General features: G+C 37.8%; 1 protein-coding gene across 2 annotated transcripts in view; it reads right to left on the bottom strand.

The window, feature by feature from the left end:
• The window catches only part of STK32B (serine/threonine kinase 32B), a 169,569-nt gene that overhangs the window by 123,057 nt on the left and 23,781 nt on the right, over positions 1-22,731 (bottom strand). The window contains exons 2-3 of one of the 2 annotated variants that reach the window (XM_065634054.1): positions 18,872-18,927; positions 10,660-10,811 (exon numbers count right to left, since the gene is read on the bottom strand). In XM_065634054.1, coding sequence (XP_065490126.1) covers positions 10,660-10,811; positions 18,872-18,927 — 208 coding nt within the window. Of the gene's footprint in view, positions 1-10,659; positions 10,812-18,871; positions 18,928-22,731 lie in introns of those variants that run through there. The other variant, XM_065634055.1, reaches the window with a different exon arrangement.

The raw sequence follows: 22,731 nt of genomic DNA, 5'->3' as shown, positions 1-22,731 counted from the left end.
ACTTTACGAGTACAATAAATATCATTTTAGTTCAATAAAATGGAATTAAGTGCACACTTACTCTGTAAAAATCTGTAGTCAACTTTTAAAATAATAAAAGCTTTAATAAATTTTAATGAATCAAGGCAAAGGGTCCCCTAAACGGGCAATATTAAAACAATAATGCGTTACAGAACTTCCTGCTTTAGTTCAGTCCCACTATTTGCCATTTAAAATCCACTCTATTTGATACAATTGTTACAATACAAAATTTAAATTGCCTTACACTCAGGATTTTCATTATTAATTATTTATTTACACCTCTTATACCTATATAGTCAGACTTTTGGCTTTTGTTCTGTCCTTTTGGACGTTTGGCCAAAAAAAGTCCACAACTTCTACTATTTGGCAACATGAAAAATAGACTTGGTAGTCTAGCAGAAGTAAAAAGGAAAGATCTGACTTGAAGAGATAAAATAATACATGAAGCACATAGATATTCAGTTATCAGTATTTTGATATTGCTTGCTATTTCCATGGTGGGTTTTTTTGTTTGTTTTTAGTATTGGTACCCTGACTTTAACCTTTATAAACAAAAGGAATTCACCTATGTCTTTTGTCTGGTTTGATCTGAAATTATCATTGCTAAATATTCTAAAGTAAACTAGGAATAATTGCCAAGCCATATTATACTACCAATAGTCTCCAAGAATATCTTTAATATTTTTGGACTAGGTGTAGGTTTGTAGGGTCTGTTCAGTATCAAAGTTTTGCAGGAAAGTGTTAAGCGCTATTTTTATTCTGTAATTATCACCTACTTTACATTCACTGTCTGAATGTCTATGGATGATTTTACAAGTATATCCAAGGTAGTTTTGCAATCTGATGGCTGTCCCACAGTTGTTGGGCTTTGTTAATGCAGTGCTGAGCTGCATCTTGTATAGTTTACCTTTAGCAGAACTTTTAGTGCAGGCTAATTACAGTCCCAGTTTCCATAGCATAGGTAAGAATTGCTCATGCCTACCTGAAAACAGTAGATTTGCATGATGAACTCATTACTCTGTCATGGATTCTGAGAACCACTTTGCCTACAGGACCTTGGTTATCAGTTTAATTACACACTCCAGTTATCATGTTTGGCATTCATAACCTTTAAAGCAGAGAATGGGGAAAAAAAAAAAAAAAAGGAAAAAGCCACCACTGCTTGCCTAAATTGGCAATTGAGGAGTCTGAAGCAATGTTTAAGGGCTTTTCTTTGTTCTTTCCCATCTCATTGGGCTGAGAGCACGGAAACCCTGCTCCCCTGCAAGCTCTCCTGAGCATATCCCTGCCACAGCATCGGAGTTCTCCTTCTGTCCAAAAAGTAACAATAGTTATTCCTGCCTCAAACGTGTGGAGGATTATTGTGACTACACCACAGGGCTGAGACATGGCCGAGGTTCACCCCAAGACCATGAGGGTCTGCTTTGGATAGCAGCTATCCCCCTGTGACTGCAGAATGAGGCAACAATCCTGAAATCATAAGAGGAACTTGACTGAAACCGAACATTCTTGAAATAAAAAGGATTATTTTTCCCGGTAGTTTGATACTTATTGGTGTTTATAATAAAATTCTTTTTGCAGTGAAAGCTTTGTATGAAAAAAGTATATTATTGGTCAGCAAATAAAGTTCCTGTTTCAGTAAGAATTATGTGGAAGACAGGCTGCTAAGGTCCCAGGATGCAATGAGACATACATGAGATAAAATATCTATTGCACCAGTTTTTAATGCAAAAAAAGATCAAAACTTAAACTATGCCAAAGGCCAATTTCTGCTTTTATGGAGAAAGTATTAAAGTTAAGTCCAAAGTCATATATTTCAAGGTGACAGCAATTTCTCACAGAAGACAATTAGTCACCAGAAAAAAATTCAATATCGGCAGACTTGAGACTGTGTTCCAATGCTGGCAATTAGTATCTTAAGGTATTAAAATCAGCACAAAAATAAAGAACTCTTGGATCATGCATTCATCAGTCAGTGAAGATGTTACAGCTAACACTCATTTAGCACAAGCATCCAGAGGTCGCCAACTGGCAATGTTGAGTCCAACGTAATTTCAGAAATAATATCCTGAATATTTACAACTCAAGACAAATCTTTCCTATATTCTCTTCTTCCAATTATCTTGCCCTTCCTGCTGTCTCATCACCTTTTCTTGCCCTTTTTCCTCTATCATTATCTCTCCTAAGGCTCAGGAGAACAGACATTTTTTTCAATCTTAGATATAAAGCTTTTATATCTCTACCTGTTCCAAATTTCCATTAATGCAGTGATGAATTGATCTAGCTGTTGGAGGAAAGTACTCACCTTTGCTCCCTCTATAGCAAAAAGAGTTGCTCTGTGCAAGATACAGTAAATATATCTTTCTCCCTCAATTTACAGTCTCTTAGAGCCCAATAGATATCTAGAATGGCCCAAGATTACATGGTCTGGTGTTCACAACCCCAGCTAGATCCACAAAATAAGTAAGAAATGTTAATTTTATTAATAAATATGCCAGCGGTTGTTCTCCAGCACCAAGACCAAATGGCACAGAAAAGTCTATGCCTGGACTTCTAGACTGTCAGCTTCAAAACAGGGTGATGGCATGCAGGCTGCCTATGGGAGCAATTTGGTTGCTCCTGGAGTTTCCCTGGGATGGTGCTCATGCCCCAACCCACAGCTAGGCTAGGAGTGAGTCTAAAAATGTTTAGCAGCATCAAAGATAGAGTTTGAGAGTCCAGGAAGAAAATCCAGTTTTAAATTACTAGCATAGACATAGCCAAAAAGAGTAACATCATAGTCTTGCTTCCCATAAAACAGGCTTAGAGCAGCTGGGTATAACCAAAGAGAGCTAAGAACGTTGAGCATCTTCATCACTCTCCAGGAAAATGGAATGTTTGTCAGGATCTGTTGTTTCATGACCTTTTGGGGATCCACCACATACTATTAAAATAGACATGATTACAGCCTGACTTTCCTTTTTGGCAGGACTCCTTACTGCTGAAGAGGCAGTCAGGTTAATTGCAAACAACTAACCTGCATCCTAACAGGAAACACCACAAGTCCTCTGCTCCCTTACAAAAATATCATGTAATTTTTCTGTTAGATCATGGAGTTTACTCACAGCCTTTACCATGGGGTGTCATGGAGCTCAGAAAGCTGGCCATATAATTCATCAGAAAAGAAATTTTCCACCCCCTATGAAATATTTTCACTCCAGATTAGGCCTACTACGTCAAGGCGAGTTACACAGCCACAGCACCACAGCCACTAAGCAAGCTCACCTAAGAGCAACCTAAACCACCTCCACTTGGTATCTCTGATGGGTAATTAATGCTCCTTGACTGGTTATTTTCAGTTCCACCCAGCAGCAAAACACTTGGCCAGTTGTGCTTGCTTCCCTGAGTTTGTAGGTTTCTGCACATTTCTGATGCCAGTCTGAAGAGCAGAGCTGTGCTATGGGGCAGTTCAAGATGATGTTTCTCCCAGTCTATTCTAGAAAGGGCAACTTCACAGACAAGTGATAGTTTCCAGTTCTGTGTGTGTGTGTACATTACACAACCCATCCAACACTTGAGACTGAACAAATAATTTCTTCACTCCAGCATTGTTTTTTCTCTTTTCTACAAGCCCTTCCTCCTGAAGATAATTTGGGGTATTAGGTGAATTCAGAAATGCATGAACATTTTTACTACAATGCGTGTTCTTCGCTTGTTCCAGTTTTCACTGGATTTGAAACTTAATCTTACTCTAGCTGGTAGCAATAATGTACTTTTGTAGGTCTGTCTTATGAAATACACAGTTTCTAAAGACTGATGAGTAGAAAGAAAAATACATCAAAATATAAAGCCACACTGAGAATGCAGCTAACACTTCTTTATGGGTTGTTAAATATATCAAACATATAGTTCTGTCTATACCAGGAAAATTACCTATAAACTGACAAAAGTAAATCTTCATCCTTCTCCCTCTGTTGCCTTTGAAATTGTTTTGACAATTTGAAAGGAGTATGGCAGCTTTAAGCAAGGCTATTAAAAAGAAGATCATTTCAGTATTGCAAAAGCTTTGAGGAATGGTCCAAATTTTTTTTTCAGATTTTTCTGTTCCACATCAGCAGGGAAAACATTTCCATATATGTTTTGGTTTGGTTTGGGTTGGGTTTTTGTTGTTTGGGGTTTTTTTTGCAAAAAACCTCTGCCTTTTGTGGTAAGCTGTATTATTTTCAGAGAAGCCAGTAGATCTACTCATATTTGAAGACAAGTCATGTAATGACAAGTTTAGCCACATTGATAGATAGGGAGTAACATGGCTCTTGGCTCAGCCCTAACGTGTGTTGTGAGAAAGATATTTGAAATCTGAATCCTTTCAGGAACACTACTCCTCTTGCCCAGGGGATGCCCAGAGGTTTGGGCAAGGATAAACATGGATAAAATGCTGAATCTTAGAGGGGCACGTTGTAGTCTCAAGGTGGGACCATGTTAGAAGTTGACATTTCTACAGCTCATTCATCTATGTTTGAAAGACACATGACATACAAAAGGTCTGATAAAAACAGGACTGCTTTTCATTTTAAGAAGGAATTGCTATTATCAGAAATGCCTCTAACGGTGATAAAACTGGCTACAAGGCTCACATATCTTTAAGCATTTATTCAATTTCATTTCTAAAATGAAGGTTATAAATCAACCCCAAGCCCTTCCTGAAAAATGCTGTTATCCTCCAAGATATTATGAGCATTTACAGAAGAATGATTCTTTTCTGTGAGATGTTATGAAAGACAGTTCATACTTCAAATAATATGATTTATAAGTTGAGATTGTGAAGCTAAATTTAATAAAGTTCAGAGAAGATGCATGGACCTCAAAAAGCTTTTTAATATAGATCTTTTGGAGTTGAGATGCTACCCTTGTTTTATATTAGCTGTTCTGTATTCTTGTGTATGCTAGGGTTACTGATAGAGGGCAGCAGAATTACCCACTACAGAAGGTTTACTTTCTTTCCTCTTGTCTTTCTCTCCACAGGAATTTAACTGATGACAGATTGCTACCTATACCTCATTACTTCTTTGTGAAGTTATCATGTATAACAAAAGGGCTTTCTAGTCTTCATGTTTGTTTTTTTGAGTTGCCAACTTTTCTCTTTCATGACATAATTCCTCAAAGAAAGATTAATGTGCTTGGTTAGTATTCGTTCTGGTTCAAGGAACTGTTGGGAGATTTACCACTATATTAATTTTTTGTGTATCTTGAAGGTCCAGATGATTAACGTTTGAAAATCAGCACTTCTAGTCAGGGATAGTCCCACAAACTCATGAAAAGGTTGTAATGAGTAGAATTTCTTCCAAATATGTTTTTCAATATGGATTTGGGATTTAATATATTGAATTAAAAGACATAATATTTTGTTTAATTGAAAAGCCAAAAAAATTGATAACACCTAAGTTATTTTTATATAAGATGGTACTTCATAAAAAAACGCAAGTATTTTACTTATAACATTTCCTAATTTTTTCATCGTGCATATCCCTTCCAGACAAAAGTACAGCAAATCAGATCCAGGCTGCCTTCCTAAGCTTAAATCTTGTTTCTTATAACTGGGGATTAGATGAGGGAGTGTCGTGGTTTGACTGCAGGGTGACAATAAAACCGTGGCAGATGTATTGTTAACCGTCTCTCCCCGCTCTTCCCCCTCCAGCCCCTCCCTCTCCCCGCTTCCCACTAAGGACAGGTGATTGGGAGGGAAAGAAGGACAGAGAGAAGAGAGTTGGAAAAATTAAAAATGTTTTACTAATGCTACTAATAGAAATAGAGAAAATAATACAAAATACACAAAACCAATCTTGAAAGTCCCAGCAACTGCTCCGGCAGATGTGGGGCCGGCACCTGAAGTCCTGGACTGGACTCTGTAGCCAACCGGAGCTGGATTCAGTCTGTCACTGGGCCTCATTTCTCAGGGACAACTCGCAAGGTCCTCTCCCAATGCCAGCCATAACGAAAAGGGACGAGATCCTCGTGATCCCCCACTTTTATATGAAGTATGATGTGAATGGGATGGAATACTTTAGTTGGTCAATTTTCAGTTCACCTCCTGCTTGCACATCTCGTGGGATGCATCATTATCAATGACCTTGCATTCCATTGCTATGTCTACCAAAACATGTACCTAACTTTCAGGAAAAACCTGCATTTAGTAAGAAGACTTTAGCTGACAGGGAAATTCACTAAAAGAGAAATTTGTTTTTAACAAAACCAGGACAGGGAGAAATCAAGGGGAAGGGACAATGCAACCAAAAGTAGTACCTAATTTTGCTTTCAAATCAATGGGGAAATGCAGGTTTTTCTGAAGAGTTTTGAAATGCCATCCAGACTGGTCCAGCCAGATAATTACTTTTCACTGAGATTGCAAAGGGCAAATAAGACAGATTAATATGTATCAACAAAACTGTTGGCATTGTCATCATGTTTTGTGCAGAAAACAAGTGTCAGCTCACCTGGAATGCAGGAGACATGAGCTCTAGGCTTCCCTTAGCGTGGGCAGCCATATCTTCATTTTTTCACAGACTACATAACTGTTTAACCACAACCCCACAAAGTGTTTTGTGCAAACACACTTTACTACAGTTCCTCATCCAAAGTCTGTTTTCAGTTTTTATCCAATCACAATCCAATGTAAAATACACGTTCACTATAATTAAACAATTTTGGAAAACCTGCACACTGCTATTTATCTTAGTCTGGGTCCTGCCTATAACTGAATTTCTGACTTTTGCTAGAGGGGTTAGTGATTTTTTAGTTAAGTGAACAGAATGTCAGTGTGTGGCTACTGACATGGGGGCTGCAGCAGAGCATGACGTGGCAGATTGGTACTTACCTTCTCAGAATAATTACTGCTGAATATCCTTGGGAAATCAAAGTTAAATACCCCAGCTAAGTAGGGAAATGTCAATTACATTTAGGAGGCTAATGGGATTTCTGAGTTTTAGTCACCAAAATCTTTCTTTTGGCAGGATTTCTGAAAACTGATATACACTCTTCGAGAGTGTGATAGAGCCTAGAAAGACAGACAAGTCCAAAACAACCAAATCAAAAAAACCTCAACATTTACACAAGCTACAGCTGTGTTATTGCCCATACACCATGACATAACTATTCCTTGTCAAAATAATATTCCAGTTTGTGAAACAAGGTAGAGTTCCTGTTACAGCCCATTTGTACACTTACAATATGATTAACAAAATGAACAGAAAAAAAAACTAACTTAGAAAAAATGAAACACAAATCTAGCTGTAATTACTATGGAAGAAATGGAGCTCCAACAGAGCTCCAGGAGTTGACTCATAAGAGGAAATCTCATGGACTTCTGCTAATAATCTAATGTGAGTTACAGCTACAATGCAAATGTATTTGATGCAAATTATAATTGTATAAAACTGCAAGCAAAGATACATTAAATGGATTGCTAATTCACCAATAATCAATGAAAATGCTATTATTCTAAGACATTGTTGCTGGCAACACGTAAAATATGTTTAAGGAATATTCCATTTGTACTTGCAGTGTTCCTTTTTCATGGTAGTAATTAAACAAATAAAATGTAGTTTCAATTATTAAATAAATACATGTACATAATATGTTTAAGAGCTTTATATGCCCTAGTGTTAATAGAACAGGTGAGCATTATGCAAGAGTCACTTGTGATTTTTTTTGTTTGCTCTTGTTGTAGTTTAATAACAGAAGTCATTATTTGAACACTATGTGTACAACACCTTGAAATTCATGCAAAAGTTGAGATAGAGCAGAGGTCTGGAACACACTAGTCCGGTTTACAAGTATAGATACTGCAGAAATATATCTGAAATTATTTCAAATTCATTTAGGATTATGCAGGGCTAATTATAGAAACATATTATGGGCTGGCTACAAAGAATGTGTTATTTGGGGTAGGCTAGATTAATTTTGGGGAGGCTTGGGTTCAAGACTTTGCTGTGCTAGCCTAGGGTGAAATATAGATACTCCAGTAGTTCAGTAGCTCAATCTGGAATCAGGGCTTTGAATCATCAGACATTTGAATGTGTAAGGTTTGAGGTGAAGACTTCAGCTGAAAATACTAAGTTTCAATGAAATCATTTTTGGAAAATTTCCTACAGTTCAGCTGTGTGTGTCCAAGTCACTGAATCTCAGTAGAGTCTCATATACGTGGGGTTTGACTATGTAGTTGCCTACCTTCAACAGGAAGGATGGAGGTACCTAGAGTAGGATGTCCTATTCTGAGTTAGCCACTCCAGATCCCATAGCGGATGAAACACGCTGGGGAGCATTTCCAGCATTCGGGCCAGCTGGCAAGGAGCAGCTTGTGCCTCTGCTGGGAAGTCTGTCTATTCCCTAACAAAGACCTTGCAGCTGAAGGCTTCTGGCCGCACGACATTTATCTGTGGGACACTGTGGCTCTGGAACTATCCCAGGAGCTGTTTGGGAAGGAGCTGGCTCACATGGGACAGGTGTGTGCCAAGGGCCAGTCCAGCTGCATCAGGCAGCACCTGGGAATGTTCTTGGATGCTCTTTTACCTATTAGCTTTACCTTCACACATTCACGTTTTGGCCCTACAGAGAAGTATGTTGTCTACATGGACATTTCAGACTGCAAAGTACTAAGGTGCTAAGGCACCAGGGGCCGAATGGTTGCGTAAGCAAGCTGCATGTCTTCGCAGGACTATCTCTGTGGACACTGGTTTTAAATCCAGATATAGGTGTTCAGAATATTCCGTGTTCTTCTGTCTCATACCATAGACCTGAAAACTAACCTTGGTGATAGGGAGACAGGACTCTTGGCTGCTGAGCTGAGTCACAAGATTTAATGCAAGCAAGAAATTTCAGGCCCCATCAATGAGAGATGACCTGCCATTTATTATGTGATCTGATGGGCAGGTAGGCTCCCCTTGTGCCTTGTCTTCAAACAAAAATCTTGTCATTCACTCTAACAAGATAGACTGGTGAACTATAAGCATCACTAGAGACATTTTATATAGAACATTGTTAGTGCACTGGCACATTTTGAATCGTGTCCTTTTTGCCTGAAATGTTTTGCAGAGTGCTACATTTCTCTTTCATTTTCTACGTTACTCATACACACATACAGTATGACATTTTAGTCTTAAGACCTTGTGACAGTATCTCAGAAGCACAAGACAAATAAATTAATTATTTACAATGAGAATTGTCATCACACCCAACGCACTTTAAGGTATTGCTTATTTTAAATTTAATCTTTGGCATGAAAAAAAAGAAAACGAGAAAGAATATTTACTAGCTGGTCAAAATCCAGTTATTGGAATTTAGCATACTTTTTGTTTCACAATAAATATTTGATCTTTAGTCCTTCACCATTATGTTTACTGAAGTGTCTTGTAAATCATGTTAACCTATGACTGTTTCTGCACAATGTTTAGTTACACAGTGAAAATCTTCACTGCCTCTTGTTAAAGAACAAATGTTTGTCAGAGTTCAGAAGAGACTAGGTAAATGCAGGAAAGAAAAATTCACAAGGCTCTTAAGCACAGATGTACCACATCTTTGGTGAAGAAATCCCAAGAGTACAGGTTGCTGGAACCTTGGAAAATATACTGGAAAAGTTTTGTATTACAGTCACCACATTTGTATATTTTTCTTTAAACCTCCAAGAGGATATCAGGATAGCTCAAGTTTGATCATTCTAGGTCCTTTTTGAAAGAATTTTGGTATCAAACCCTTTGCTGGTATGAGTGCAATTATCCTAAAACTGTATTCACTCAAGCCAGAATATAATTTGGCTTTTAATTCATGAAAGGTGCTAAACAGGCAGCAAGCAATTTTTCACCTGTACAGTGAGTTAAAGGATGGGCAAAATACTGTAGGTTAGGCATTGGCCTCTAGTAGGACAGCTAAAACTCACAAAACAGAAGGTCTGTTTGCACTGTGACCGTCGGCAGAAAATCAGACTATTCATGAACTGAACAATTTTCCTATCGTAACAGTTTATGTCCCCTTTTTTTGAGCTGTATAGGTCATTTTTAGATAGAGGAGAAAAAGTCTGCATCCCATTGCTACTATCACTACATAAAAGCCAGCAAATATTTTAAGTCGGCGGTGTAGCTGAATCTAGTCATTACTTGACCAACATTTTCTCACAATCCTATGTGACCAAAGCATGCAGTGGCTAGCACAAGGAAGATAAGAGAAATTCTGGATGACAGAAGGATACTTTTCTGCTGTTCCATGTCAGCAATTTTTTAAGAGTAATTGAGTTTTGAATTTTCTCTGAGTAAAGGGAAAAAAAAATTAACAGAATTGCTTGGTTTGATATTCTACAGCCTTATAGCAGATGTTTAGTCCAGGTGTTGTCAAAAACACGTGATAAAGCTGGACAGAATAACACGTTTTCACAGAGTATTGTAACAATCTGGAGAGAAACCAAACCAGAAAGGAAAAGATGAATGTGATGTTTAAATATTCTGATGCAAAAGGGCACCTTTAAAATATTCATGAAAAATAAAGCCCTCTGCAAACCTTAAAAAAAGAGGTCACCAAATTTTTTTGTGCTCTTCAGCCTTCCATATCCTGAACTGATTCAGCAATAAGGAGGGAAGCAAGAGATCCTCGATAGAATTTTAAAGCTTTGCTTACCATAGATTGACTAGGAAGGGATGCTCCAGGCCTTGCATTATCTGTAGCTCCCGGAAAACATTTCGAACTTCATCTCTCTCAATGCACTTCTGTTTATTCATGTATTTCATGGCATACATTTTCTTGGTGTCTCGCTTCTGTACAATGCACACCTAATTGAAGCAAAGGAAAACAAGAAGTTTGACACCTATAGAAACAAATCAGTTGTGCCTTTGAAAAAAAGGAACCTTTTACAATATTTCAATAATCTAGATCTGAATACCACAACCTAGGAACACCTCTAGAAAGTCTACCTTATGGCTCTGCAGGATTCTTTGTAATAGATTGTAATTAACAAATTTACAAAAGAACACCCCACTCCTGCATAAGAAGAAATGGGCACCCAGAAAAGTGGCATAACAATCAGAAGTTACATGGTAAAGCTGGGAGGAACACACTCAAATGGCTCAAATCTCAGACTATCTCATTTGTCACAGAAAGTACTGCCTTCTGCCTAAGAAAATGCACAATCATTGTCCTCATTCCCTCAAGTCAATAGAGACATCTTGATTACTGCCTCATAAACATAGTCTGTATTCACAAAGCTCAGTATTTCATCTAAATATCAGAATTATGCTCCCTTAATTATTGTTGAAAAGAAAAAGAATTTTCATACAGAGATTCATCATAATACTTTTGAAGTCACTAGAGACCATTACAATGATTTAGTCTCCGGTAGTAAATTTCTTTTAACTTTTTTTTTTTTTTTTTTTTTTTACAAAAGTCAAATAATTTTCTAAGTGCAGGAAGAAAATCTTAGTCAAGAGAACTCCCATGTAAGGCTTGAATCGTTTTTGCTTATGGTAGTTTGACTTGCAAATGAAGTTGGAGAGTGTCACTAGCACCACATCTGAGAAACGTAATTTTAAAAATGATTTCTAGTAACACTGAAATATAAGACTGTTCCGCAACTCGTCTCCAAAGGTGGTGTAAATCTCATCTTCATAACAGCCCTATCTCATCACATAGAGCAAAACTATAACTCCAGCAGACTTTTGTTCTAAAGGGTTTTTCCTGTTAATTGATCAGGACTTTTTAAAGTGACAGTCTTTATGTGTCTTCACAGCCAGGAGAATATTAGTTGAAAATATTTTGGTGCAACATTTATATCACCGATATAGCCATAGGCTCCAATTAGAATCTTTCATCATCAGGACGTATACAGACTGTGTGCTGGAAGCATCTGGTTTAGATATCAAAACTTTGTAGTGTGTAAATTCAAGGGTATTCTGAAGGATTCAGTTGATGTGGGCACTATTATTTTATATGTATAGTTGTGCATACACACATGCACACACAGACACACTCCCATTTAACAGTATATACACATAAAATTAGTGCTCAGGGATCAGATTACAGCATGGTGCCAAACGAAAATAAATCCTTACATTTTGAGTGGTATTTTAAGGAACTTGCATGCTCAAAATTCAGAAATAGTCTGGAGAAACTAAGACAACTTCCCAGAGCTGAAACCTTCGACTTTAACATGGTGTCATCTGGACCTGGTGATGAACGACCAGCATCGGGGTAAGGATCCTAGGAGGACCTACTGCGTGGTCACTTATTTCTTAGTTGTAGAGGAAAGGCTCCTGGCGTGTACCATCAGCATATTTAGTTCCTCTAATTTTTTCCAGTCCCTCTAAGAGGAACTGGGCCAGTGAAACCAAACCACATTTATTTCTCTGGAACTCTATTTCAGTGAACTTTGTCCTTGAGCTCAAATCTACTTCAAAGATAGGAGTTAATAGAGTACTTTTAACCTATAAGGATAAGGTGTGATTAAGCAGAGTTTCTAATTACCTTTCCTAATGTTAGGAGATGTTCTGCTAATTAAGAAAAATATGGATGTCAATGTTTTGGTTTGAATCCATCAATGTTGCACAATGGTGAGCACTGAAGTTCTGTTTCATTTTTCTCCTTGGGCTCTTATGGAAAGTCTGAATGTTGTGATGTCCTTAAGATCACTAAAGGTTCCAATTCATATGGAAAGGACCCAGGCTATTGAACAACGGGGAACTGGGGCTGGCCTTTTGGGGGAAGAAGAGGAGAAGGTGGGTTTGAACTGAAATGGAGGGATGGAAATTAATTGTTCAAGCTTCCACGTACTACAAAAGTATAAGCAGAATTTGCAGGGGAAATCCCTCACGTCCTGTCTGAGATTATGTGGACACTCCAGTTTAGTGATTCACGTTATAAAGTATGTTTATTAATTCTGGGTCAGAAACTGAATCCAGAAGTTCATTCACTTACATGAATTTGCAACATGACTTTCATATGAATCTTGGCCAAGACTGAGGTGTTTGAAGTCTCCTGTTCCATTACTTGAAAAGCCTCTCTATTGAACTGTTGACTAGTGGGACTGGCGAGACAACGTGGTTTTACTCAGCTAAGAATTACAGGTTTGACCAATGGGGCAAACTACGATCATATGCAGCACCTAAACATGTAATGTAAAAAGGTTTTAAAATACTGCTGTGACTCCAGAAGGCATTCAGTTCTCCTTCTGCCAGTAAAGACAAGGGTACCCAGCACAGCTGAAACAGACCTTCTGTTGCTAGTAGAAGCTTGCCTACCACACAGCTTTGGAACAGAATGATAGTAAACATATTCTAGCAATGTGTAACTATGTACATCTCCTAACATGGTTTTGGAATCTATAGGATTTTAATGAATATACTAAAGCTACTCCGTACTAAAAATCAGGAAATCCAAGCTGCATCCATATGGATGTTATTGTGAAAAGCACCTGACATTGCTATGACAGTGCTGAATAGTAGTGGAGATCCTCCCGACATTTTTGCCACTGGCTGTCAGCTCCTCTTCGGAGCAGTATGTGAATGGGCTGAACTTTTCCACTACTGCAAGAAAGAAAGAAAAAGCCCTCGAGCTTTTCTCACATGTGCAGTCTTAATGGGAAATGTTTATTTTTTTGTTGTTGTTGTTTATGGTGTAAATTCTTTCCAAAAGAGTAATTTTTAAACAGGGACAAGCAGGCGCTCTGGCACCTCAACAAACAAATTCTGTGATGACTCATCAGAGTGGAAGTCTGTGCAGGATTGCCTTATTTACACATATCAGTATGGACGCCTGTCACGCTCGTATTACTGAAACATCCTCTTTCAATTTTTCTGTGACTATCATCTACCAAAGCCCAGATAGTGCCCTGCTTATACTGATATCACTGTTTCAGCAGTCTCTGTAGGTGATGCTTCAAATCAAATATGTGTCACAAACTCAACAGCTATCCAGCTTCATAGTGAGCAGGCAGGGACAGGCACATGCATCTCCATCTATGGTATGAGTCTAAACAGGTTCAGGGGACCATCTCTTGGGGGATTGGTTCCTCTACTAAAGCCCTTCTAAAGAGACTGTAGATGACTAGCTTCAATGTAGGTACCTGTGCTGTACATGTTTAAAGGCAGGTAATATGAATCCCCATTAATTTTCTTTGGAGTTATATGATTCTTATTTTTAAAAGTCTCTTGTGAAACTATTCCCTTTCTAAAGAGGAGTTTTCCACATGTCTTAGCTGTTACCACAGGCTTGTGTCTTTTTTGTATCTGGGAAACAGTAACAGTGAAATGTCTTCAAAACTATCAGGTTAAAACAAATTTGACCACAGTGTGACTTGGAGCCACTTTCAGAGTGAGAGGAAGAAAACCAATAGATTATGACTGCAGGGCTAAACTTCATTTTTCAGGAGCAACACATGCTATGGTCCACTTCTAATCCACCTTCTTGGATTTCTTCTGATTTCACACGCAAAAAATAGAGCACCTACAGATCAAGTTTGATCTGCAGATTAATGGGTCACACAGCCACTGAGAGTGCTCTGGGTGACAAAGTGCCCTGTGGGCTATTGCAGAGCTAGGTAAGTGAAGCAATAGAGTTCCGCTGAGTAAAACTGGGCAGAATTTGCTAAAGATTTGCTGCAGCTACGTTGGCTAAGCAGCCATAGGTAGCTTCAGAGAAGCTCTTCCCAGAGCAAAAGATGGGGATGGCTGAAAAGTTTGACTTGCTGCAAAACACAGATTTCTCCTGTTTCCCACCAACTTCAGATGACTTCTAAATGTCATGTGCTTTGTCAAGTGAGAACAGCGGGGACAGGGAGCACTTAGTTTCAATAAAGCCATTTTGGTCTGAGTTTGGTAGATGAGTACTTAGGCTTCTCATACTACTTCATGATATGGTTTCATGACAGGTCATAAAAAAGAAAAGATACGAACTGCAGTCAGGGAAAGCTCCTCTGTGCAAGGTCACTGCTAGGTGAAGAGCTGAGCTGAAGTGCACACCTCATCTGTGCTCCTGTGTTACAATCTTATGCATCAAGTATGTCAGGTCAGAAGATCAGATGAGGCACCTATAGATGCCATGAGTAATCACAGCCCACCAGAGAATCTGTGGCACTGCATGAGCAGAGATACTCACCTAGACATATGAGATTACAAGACAGAAATCAGCTGCATGTTTCATACTCGGTGTGGGAATTGACAAATCTGCTATGAAGCATGTACCTGAAATACTGCTAGCTTGTCTGTTCTTCCCCACATACTCTGAAAAATTAATGTCCATAGTCTCAGCCTAAAAGCAGACTTGGAAAGATTTACACAAAGAGGCTGGAGAATGGATGTCATAAGTTTGGCTTTAGACTGCTAGGGAATTTCCTTGAAATATGGGGATTCACTCCCAGGTTCTCTTGAGCAAACCACAGCAGCTGGAGCAGGAATTAAGCATCTGTTTAGCATACTTTCATATCAACTCAAGCTAAAAAAAAAAATAGGTGTTTATACTGTCAAGCAATATCAATATTCTGCAGTTGTGCGTTATGTTGCTTTTAGGATAGCAGTATATTTTTTCTGAAATACTTTGCATATTATTTAGTAAAGTACCCTCAATGAGTGCAGATGTGGTTCTGGGGTCCCGTCTGTTTTGCACCAGTGTAATTTCAATTACTTCAGCAGAGAAAGTCACTGTTTTATACAAGCAAATTAATCAGAACTAAGTCCTGTGTCTCAGCATCTTAGACAAATAGGAGAAAGTGTTTGAACATTGAAATCATAATTTGAATTTAATCTAAGGATGTCAGATTGTTCAATATGCCTACTCTCATGAACAGAGAACTTGAAGAAAATTGGTATTAGAATACCCCTGAAAACTAGTTGTTGTGCCTGAATACAAATTATTTTGCATCAGTAAGCCTGCAATTATATGGTTACTGTTGCAGTAAAAAACAACAATAATTCCTGTATTTCACCTAGTCAGTTTTGTACTTATTGGGTGATCTTCATATATATAATTTTTTGAAATGTTTTGTTTGATGACTCTAGATAGAGCTAAATGGAAAAAAATAACCAGATTAAATATGATAGAGCATTTTTAAGATATCATATGGCATAAATAAATATTTAGAGTAGCGTTTGGCATTTTTTGTTTGAGTATTTTAAAGTGTCTGCTTCTGAATTGACTTAGAAGGGAAATACTTAATATATAAATAACACCTGTTGGACAAAATTACTGACCTGGCCGACTTCAAATGTATTTGGAAATACTAATACCTGGACCATGCCAAGCATAACTAGCTTAAAAGTCTTAAAAAAATATAAAGCACTGTTTCCTTTTACATATGAGGGCACCAAAGCATAAGCAAAGTGCTCCCTTCATCTACCTAGCAAAGGAAGGTAGAAAAAAGAAGCAAGCCTAGTTGTTTCTGGAAATAGGAGCATGCTCCTTGTTTCTCTTCCCTCCGTACCCATTTCCTACCCTTCTCACAACTGCTGTGATGTATTTTCACCTTTTCTGGGGAAGATGCTACAGTGCGTAAAAGACTACAAGCTCATGAGATAAAAAGCATTTAGCACCAAACGGCCTAGGAATTGCTGTAACAGCAAATACTGCTACTGTGAATTGACAATGCCAAAGGAAAAAGCAGAGGGAGATGCTTTTTGAAGTTAGCTGGCAGGGACAGAGCATAGCTACTGAAGGAGTTGGTCCCGATGGAAGAGAGAAGGTGCTGAGAATCACCTTGAGCTCTGTGCACAAGAGCGAGCTGAGCTGTATGGAGTCTCTGCCATATCAGATACCTCCTGCAGCAACATCCTGCAGAGGCCTAAGGTTGCTGTAGCAACCACAATAATTTAAGAAATATTGAGAGAGAGCAATTGTACCAGCAGCAATAAAATAAAAAAGTAGAGCACATCTTAAAACATCCTCCTGCTCTCAGAAAATAGAAAAGGCCACAGAGCAGCCATAAAGGAAGAAGGCAGTTTAAGGAAAGCATGGTACCCAACACAGTTTAAGGAAGATGTGATACAGAACAGGGTGTTACATGTTGCAGGATGATAGGGAACAATAGACCGCAAAGAGTAAACAGCGAGTCAATAGAGATTAGAGGTTTTACATAATTTGTTGCCGTTCCTGCTGCCAGGTACTTCCAGAAGGACAGTAATAGGAAAAGTCACCAGCAACAAGGCTTCTAAATGAATGGTAAAAGCAAGACTGACTCACAGAGAAAGACGCTTGAAATGGTGACTGATTTACCATGATGTGCTTTTGGCTAGGATATAATAGGTCATTTTTAAATGGGTTTCTTTCTTTCCCAATCTCTGGAAGGAAAAACAAGGTGATTGGTCAGAAGCTTGCATTCATTTGGGAAAAATAAGCCTGTTATGGCAAGGAGTCTTCCATTGCATTTGACAGCTGCAAAATAAAGATTTAAGTTTAGAGGAGACTTATGCATGAGTCCTTTCTTGCATTAAACATGTTCTCTCAGGGTTGAGAAACTCTATTCGCAACCACACATATCTCCAAAGCAGGTTCACAGGAACACTGCAGCCATATGAACCTGTAAGAAAATTAGATGTTTCTAGAAATATCATAGAAACATTCACCAGTTTTCTGAATGCCATGGAGAAGAGTGGGTCCAACGTCAACCAACAAACCCTTAGAAAGCATGTAGGCTTGTTTTATTTTCCCACATGATGTGGAAGGCTGTGGAGCCCTTTGAAAGGGCAGAGATAGTAGAGGTGTAAATTGGGAAGCTTTGAAGAAAGAGGGTGAGGGTGATCTTTGTAATGGTCAGCATGATTTGAATATATCTTTAACTGCTTATCCTGTACCTAACTTGTACTCCTGGACTTCCATTTAGTTTGACATGACAGTCCATCACTGTATTGCGATAATAAACAATCATAGATCTATAGATGCCCTGATTTTTGGGGGAGTCTTGAGCACTATTCTGCACTAGCAACATATTCTCCTCCTTAAAGAGGATTTCTTTTGGAAACTACTGAACCAAATAAGGACCATGCCATGAAGGACTGTGCTGTTCTGTGCGAAGTATCAGGCCTCTGTAAAATGAAAGTCATTTTTCTGCAGGGAAAGCCAAGACCCATAAAAATCCTGTGTGTGGGCTCAATGCATAACCGCAGAAGTAGCTCGCCAGCACTCAGCTGGCATATACTCTAGAATTATTGAAATCAAGATCTAGGTAGCTATTGCTTGGCCAGTTACTGAAGTTATATTTCACCATCAAATGTATTCCTGTGAGCAATGGTTTCTCATATTTTTATAATACAATTTTCTCTGACTGCATGGCCTTGTATTTACCCATATAAAAATTTAAAACCTTGTTGTAGTCTTTGTTATAGGAAAGAAAGGTCGTCTACTCATGTGTAAACAAACCATTAATCTTCTCTGTGTCAGCAAAAGCCTGTTGAATTGAACAAACATTTACTCAATGATCATAATTACAGTGTATGTCTGTTTATACAGTCCCAAGTGTATTGAATCTATGTAAAGTGCCTTTAAAATACTGCAATTATTTTAAAGACACAAATAAATCCAGAGATTTAAGAATGAGATCATTCTGGTAGACTGCCTAGAAAAGTAGCCCGTTTCTACTTTTTTCTTTGTTTTTGTTTGGGGAACAGTTTTTCAAATTCTGCTAAAGGAGAGTAATTATTATAATCATTTTTACTCAATTAATTTTAGTGAATATATTGTAATAGAAATTAAGTAATGAATAGTCAGAGTCAGTTCATACAGATGATCAGATGTCTGTAAGAAGCAAAAGGTTACAAAACCTATGTTCCTTTACCCTCGCCAGGTAACACCAGAAATACACAAAGAAATTCTCTACTGGATTTTTAACTGCTAAAAATAAATTGATTCTTACCTTTCCAAAACTCCCTTTCCCAATAGCCCGCAATATTTGAAAGTGGTCAAAGTTAACTGCAAAATAAAGGAGAGAAGAAAAGGAAAATAATTTGTAGAGTACTAAGTCCGAATCGGAAATCAGATAAGTAACATTTCCAACTCCCATTTTCCCATGTGGTATTTACTTCTTGTCTTAAAGCACCAAACATATTTAATATCTAGCAAAAAGAAGCTTTGCTTTAAAATATGCTTCATTCATTTTATTCATCAACCCATCTTGGTCTGATGTTTCCAGGGCCCAATATCTCCAAAAAGAGACATATCTCTGTCCTAAACAAGTAACGAGACAATAAGTTAGCATTATGCAGCCATTAGCAAAAGCTGCTCAGCATTTTCCAGAAAGGTTAAGATCTATTAAAAGGGTACTGAATAATTCAGGTAAGTAGCACTGTCTCCTTACAGAGATGTAATAATATAAGGGTAGTATTGTTACAGTGATCACTCTGCACCATAATTCCATATTCTGTTATAGCGATGGAAGCTTATCCAATGATAAGCTAGCAAGATCAGCCGCTCTGAACTTTCCCACCTTAATACAATACATAATGCTAATATTGTAAGACTGTTTCACAGATGTAACATAAGTTGGTTTTGGAGATTTCATTTTAGCTTGGCAGTAGAATGGATTTCCTCATACTTCATGAAAATCTGAAGGTACAGTGTGCCCTAGACACTGAAGTGGTTTGCTGTGAAGGTGAATGAGAGATTTCATTTCTTAGAAATGTCATTATTGTTGGTGTTGCCCGAGACCGAACACAGCATGACCTTAAAATTTCTGGCTCATTGGTAGGTCTGTGGGTTTAAAAAAAAAATCAGCAACATCCTGAACAATATTGATACAGAGCCACTGAAATGCAAACATGACAACGTGTGATACAGTTTTTACAGTCACTAGTCAGAAAAGAATCACACTTAAAGCTGAACTCAGTGAACCAGAGTTGACAAAGTTCAGTGCAACTTAACTGGATTTTTTTAAAAATAAACTTTCTTATGTTCCTGCCTTTGGTCATGTATCTCTATTTATCTCACCTGTTATTGCCATAACAGTTATCAAAAGATTATAGAGACAGACTGCCACTGGAAAAATGTGGTAACGTGAACAAATGCAACAAAAATGTGACTCACATCATGATGAAGAAGAAAATCTTATAACACTAGTAACACTTTAAGTATCTGTCAAAAAGTTTTGTCAGCTCAAGCTAAGCATTGACTAGGAAGTTGCAAGGTTGATATATATAAAGCCACTGAAAAGAGCTAAAATATTATTTTCCCTGTTGCAGAAATATCTCATTTAAGCTATTAATGCCACTTAGATTTAAGCATTTGTTTATTTATGCTTGCTTACATTGTCTTCAAGGAAACATGGTTGCTCCTTTCATTAGTGCAGCTATAGCAACCACCTCCCTGATAATTGCTGAAGACCAAATCAAATCCAGAGCTGACAGAGCTGAGAGCAGCAGACACTAGCAAACAAAGACGGTAATTCTGAATATCACAGTTTTAGGATTCAAATACAAAAATAAAATGCATAACCTTCCAAAGGGATTATAAGCTACTTGGAAACTGGAAAACAAATTTTGTGCTGAATCATGTACGTTAGGGTTATGAATATGGTTGAGAAGCAAGACTGTCCATCAATGACCTGCAGCTGGAGTCTCTGACCACAGATTTTACCCGTGGGGCATCGTCTTGTAATTCCTGCTGACCAATACTGATGTGGTGAACAAGATGGTCAGTTTACCAAAACCACCTTTCACACAGACTTACATCAACTTAAATATGTTCCCACAAGTCATCCCTTGCAAGTGCATCTTCCTGGGGATTTGAAAGCTTAATGACTGGGATCTTTGAAGTTGAACTCAAAGTAGGAATTCAACACAGCGTTGAAAAAGGTTCAAAACAATGTGTTAATCTCATTCATTTATTTGATAGGGAAAATTCAGCAGTTTTTCTCTCTAGCATGTAGATGTTGTCTGTGTCACTCCTCGGCTTTCAAACCTGATGTTTTCTGTTTATTTTACCATTTTTTAACAAACATGTTCTTTGAAGAAAGCTTAGTTTGAGTTTGTTCTTTACTTTGCAGTCATTCAGCTGAGGCCAGTTCCCAAAAACAACTGAAAAACTGTTGATATAGTTTGTAATTCTCTAAATTTCAGTCAAGCTACATTTCAGTAAGACTGGACTGTATTCTTGTCCTGAAGCCTGCCTGGTCTTGAAATATATCAGTTTGATGGATTATTTTGTTTTTGTAAAACTAAGCTTAAGCATCTATTTTTAGCTATGAGAGGGACACTTTTATTGTCCATGGAACTTCTGTTTCTCTCTACTTTCTTCTTTAATGGTGCTTGTTGCTCTGAATGACTAGAACAACTTTTTTTTAATTGGATTTAATTGTAAATTGGACTTCTGTAAGAAAGAAATGATTAAATGAGGCATTAGGCCATGGAAGTTAAGATGGATTATTAGTAAGTCAAATAGGTGTTTAAAACACTCAGCCACAATAATTGATCAAATTTTCTGAATGTTTATATTTAACATGAAAAGAAAGTGTGATGTCACACTTTCAGATCTTCAGAAAAAAGGGTATTTTCCTTCTAGTTTTCTGTCCCACAAGCCTTTTCTTAAATCAAGAGACAACCATTGCAACACATTTTGTGCAAAAGAGAAAGAAAGATAATTTTAAGTGACTGTAGAAGTATGTAAACACACCTGAGCCTATGTTTGAAATGAGCTAGGCTTGCAGCCACTGTGGTTAATTCACTAAAATGAGATCACTTGGTCTCTTTTGACCATTCAAACACACAACATTGTAGATTCAAAAACTGGTAAGTTCCTCTCTTGGGATATTGGAAAGGATAATAAAAGGGAGACTTTTGCAGTTGAGACCAACACCAAATTCAGCTTAGTCAAACTAATATGTTTTAGGCAACAGTCCCATCAACAGATCAGCCATGCAGAAGTCACATTAGCATCACAGCCCTGATAAACAGTGAAAGGTCAAGCTCAGTTCACTGCCACCTTATTATTATACTAGTCATTCTCCTCAGGTGTTTTCCTCAGGGGTTTTTAATCTCACACTCTCAAAACTTTTGGATTATTTTGCTCATCATACTTGGTTTTTTTAGGTTCTGTATGTGCTTTTTCTCCCTTTTGGTGAAAATTCAGCACCACAGGGTCACCACTTATTCTGAGAAGAATAACAGCTCACCATGACCTCTGGCATTTCTAATGTTTAAAGTATCATATCAGCCACTGCCATTTCCCCTGCGCAATGAGGATATCACGAGTATTGTATTCTCGAGCTCTAAAACATGATGTGTCTAACTCTTGTGGAGCCTGGTGGTGTAGCTAATGACATTTTTCCAGTGCAAAGATCCCACTGAGATAATGGAGACTTTCTTCAGTAACAGTAATATGACTAGTACTCTTTCAAAAATAGCTTTCTTGGTATCCATTACTCAAGAGGAAAAATAAATACTTTTCAACTTTTTGAGCACTTCTTTCATTTTGCTACTACACCATACTTTGGAGATCGTAGACATCAGCTCTGAATTTGAATCTTACATTCCAGACGTTTTTCAGAAATCAAAACTAGTTTATGTTGTCTTCATCTAATTTTTTACACAGGCAAATTCACGGAGTAAAACTGAGGATTAACAACAGTATGAGGGAGTTTCCTTTCAGTTTCATTGTTTTTCATCAAGTTGGAAAAATCAAAAAGCATTATAATCTCTCACCTTCATCTCTGAAAATAGTCATTATTAATTAAAAACTGAGAAGGATTATGGAATATTACAGATATTTGGCTAACTAAGGGAG

Source organism: Caloenas nicobarica, chromosome 4 (assembly GCF_036013445.1).
Source record: "Caloenas nicobarica isolate bCalNic1 chromosome 4, bCalNic1.hap1, whole genome shotgun sequence".
NCBI lineage: Eukaryota > Metazoa > Chordata > Aves > Columbiformes > Columbidae > Caloenas > Caloenas nicobarica.
Note: the sequence above shows the minus strand (reverse complement) of the source record. Positions and strands in the feature narration are given on the sequence as shown.